General features: G+C 44.1%; 1 protein-coding gene across 1 annotated transcript; it reads left to right on the plus strand.

Annotated features, from left to right (window-relative positions):
* The first annotated feature begins 1,413 nt into the window (after window positions 1-1,413).
* Window positions 1,414-2,343, plus strand: LOC128724608 (uncharacterized). The gene is made up of 2 exons (XM_053818331.1): window positions 1,414-2,018; window positions 2,100-2,343. Exons 1-2 carry the CDS (start codon window positions 1,414-1,416, stop codon window positions 2,341-2,343), a joined length of 849 nt encoding a protein of 282 aa, XP_053674306.1.
* Window positions 2,344-3,041: the final 698 nt, after the last annotated feature.

The raw sequence follows: 3,041 nt of genomic DNA on the forward strand, positions 1-3,041 counted from the left end.
TTTGTCAGTGCTTTATTCATTTAAATGCGCCACGCAAGGTGAGTTGGTACCTTCTCGTTACGAATAAAATTTTGGTGTGCACACGTAATTCAATCGATTTATTCGAAGATGCAATCGAAAATGGCCTACAAGCAGTTAGTTTTCATGACAACATGTGCCACGGTTTTACTGCTGAGTACTTCAATCGTTTCGGCGACTAGCAGAGAGACGGTTCCAGAGCAAAACTTAGAAGACCACACTAGATCCTACTTTGGATACCGGCCGCAACCGAAGGATTCGTACAAGAAATTGGCGGAGGATTGGTACGAATTCAGTAACGCGTATAACGCCCAATGGAAACTTTTGATGGAGAAAATCGAAGCTCTCTCTAAGAAACTGTCGTACCAAAAGTACAAGGAAAACGGTGACTATGGTAGCTACAAAGAGCTTCAACAAATGCAGAGGCTGCTGAACCAAGCTACGTTCCATGCGATGCATAATAAGCCACCGGTTGTTTAATCGGCCGGCGTTAAACCGGACATGTACCGATCTTTAGTGATAATTGTTGTAGAAGACGATATAAGAGAATTTCAATAAAAATATCCTTTAGTATGCAATACAAATAAGACTGAACTATATATCCTGGTTATTAAGAAAATCGATTTATTGTAGAATAGAATAGTATGTTATACACATAAAACATGCTCTCGTGGTTTCGTAAAAGATGGTGCAAGAATGAAATTAAAACACTCACAAATATTTTACTGAATTGTTTCCAAAAGGACATTTCCATAAGGACATATATAATTGTTTCCAAAAAAACAATTCCTGCCTTCTAGAATTAAGTTGATAGATCAATAAATTTTATACTTGACCCAGTATTCTCAAGGAAAACATGTCTGTAGGATTTGTTAGTGTGTTATTCGTATTTAATTTGGTAATCGTTATAATTATATTTTATTCATTTGTGATAATACTCTATTTGTTGAAGGTGAAATGTAATGAGTTGAAATCAATTTTACAATGGAAATAAAAATAACAAATCAAACAAATAATTAGTAACTGAATTTCGAAAGAATTAACGTGAACGAAGCATGAAAGTATTTGGTTGTGCTTTTTTATACACCATTCACTGCTTATTTGATTGGCGCAAGTATTGGATACATTGCTATCGAAAATATCATGGGAGGAGCTAGAACATTTCCATGAATTTCCACGAGCAAATTTCGGCGGACCAAAGAGAAATTCATATAAAAGCGAATGGTCATTGCACCGAAGCTCTCATTGCTTTAGCGAAGCTCGACAACGTCACATAGAGCGTGAGGTAAGCCACATCCTGCAATGACAAGGATCTGAACAGCATAACCATGCCCGGCTAACACGATCGCTCACACATTCTCATTTTATTTCATAATCATCTGGCCAAAAGTTGGCATGGCCTTTCCAGGGAGTTTAATTCTCCTGCTTGTCGGCTTTGTGTGCCTGTGCGGTGTGGTCCTGGCAGGCGAGACTAGCTTCGATGATGTCAACAGTCTACCACCAGACGAGAAGCGGCGCATCATCCGGGAACTATTGCGAGCGCAAAAAGACATCCGAGGTGCACTGCTGAAAATCCAGTATAGCCTGAACGGAGAGGTCTTCGAAGGAGACGATAATGATGAGCTGTACTCGCAGGGCTGTTGGGATAAGAACCTGGCCGGCTTCCGAAAATCATTCCGCGGGACAGTGACTTCGCTAACGGATGGTATGAAACGTGCGCACCAGATGTTGGATGAGATGAACGAGCGGATTAGGCCCGGATACCCGCCCAAACCTGGCCCAGGAGGAGAGTACGGTCCTCCAGCTCCGCCATCGTACGGACCTTCGGAAAGCGGGCCACCACCTCCATCATATGGACCCGCCGAAAGTGGACCTCCATCCTACGGACCTCCTCCAAACGGTCCTCCATCTTACGGTCCTCCTCCAGGTGGTCCCCCATCGTACGGACCTCCTGATAGTGGCCCACCATCTTACGGACCTCCTCCTCCTCCTGGTCCTCCGTCGTATGGGCCTACCGATAGCGGACCTCCATCATACGGACCTCCTCCAAGCAATCCTCCATCGTACGGGCCACCGCCAAGTAAACCAGAATACGAGACAAGCTCGGAATCATACGTCTCCCCGGACGATGATGACGATGACTACGACTATGTGAGGCGTCGTCCTTTTAGCAATCGCCGGTATGCGAGAGAGCTAGAGGGTGATGAACAGACGATCTCAGTCGCGCCTGAGAGAGAAGGAAAAGCGAGCAACTGGAACGATGAACCGGAAGAAGACGTGCAATTAGAGGAGGCACTAGGACAATTGGCCGATGATGAACAATAGATGAATATGCATTCAAAAAGTTGCTTTTTTAGTTGATAATTTATTAAGCACACGTATTAACGAAAAACACTTTTACAATAAAACTGCTGATTAGCGAAATTTCACAAACGCGAAACATTTTTCTCACTTTCGGGATGGCTGTGGCTTGGCATGCAGCTCTTCGTTAGCTTGCACTACATTGGCCAGCAGGTTTTGCAGAGCTTCATAGTGCCCGGGTGGTATTTGCGTCATTGAGACACGATGAAATCCTGCCGCCTGAGTAGTCGTTTCTCCCTGAAATGAATTCCACAGGCTCGCGAGCGTGTCGATGGCGGGATGTATGAAGATCAGCTGCTTCGTGCCGGAAGATGGTGCACTCGAGACTGTCGTTGGAGATGCTCGTTCCAACAAAACCAAGATCAAACCAATGGTAACCAACGAACGCATTCTGGTCGTTGTGACTTGGTCGTTTCGATGACAGAGCCAGTGCGCGACTGATTCGCGATCACCACTTCACCTGCGATCATGATCTGCAACAAAACTTTCGCTACACCAAGAAATCCTTCAACTTTCACACTGGCAATTATGGGTATTATTCTTGTGTTCAGTTACAATTTTATGAACCAATAAACCAACAGTTACTTGAAAGAAACGACGAATTTACTTTGGCACCTTTGCTATCAAGTGCGCTGAAATATGCGGATCGTTAGATTTAATAC

Source organism: Anopheles nili, chromosome 3 (genome assembly GCF_943737925.1).
Source record: "Anopheles nili chromosome 3, idAnoNiliSN_F5_01, whole genome shotgun sequence".
Taxonomy (NCBI): Eukaryota; Metazoa; Arthropoda; class Insecta; order Diptera; family Culicidae; genus Anopheles; species Anopheles nili.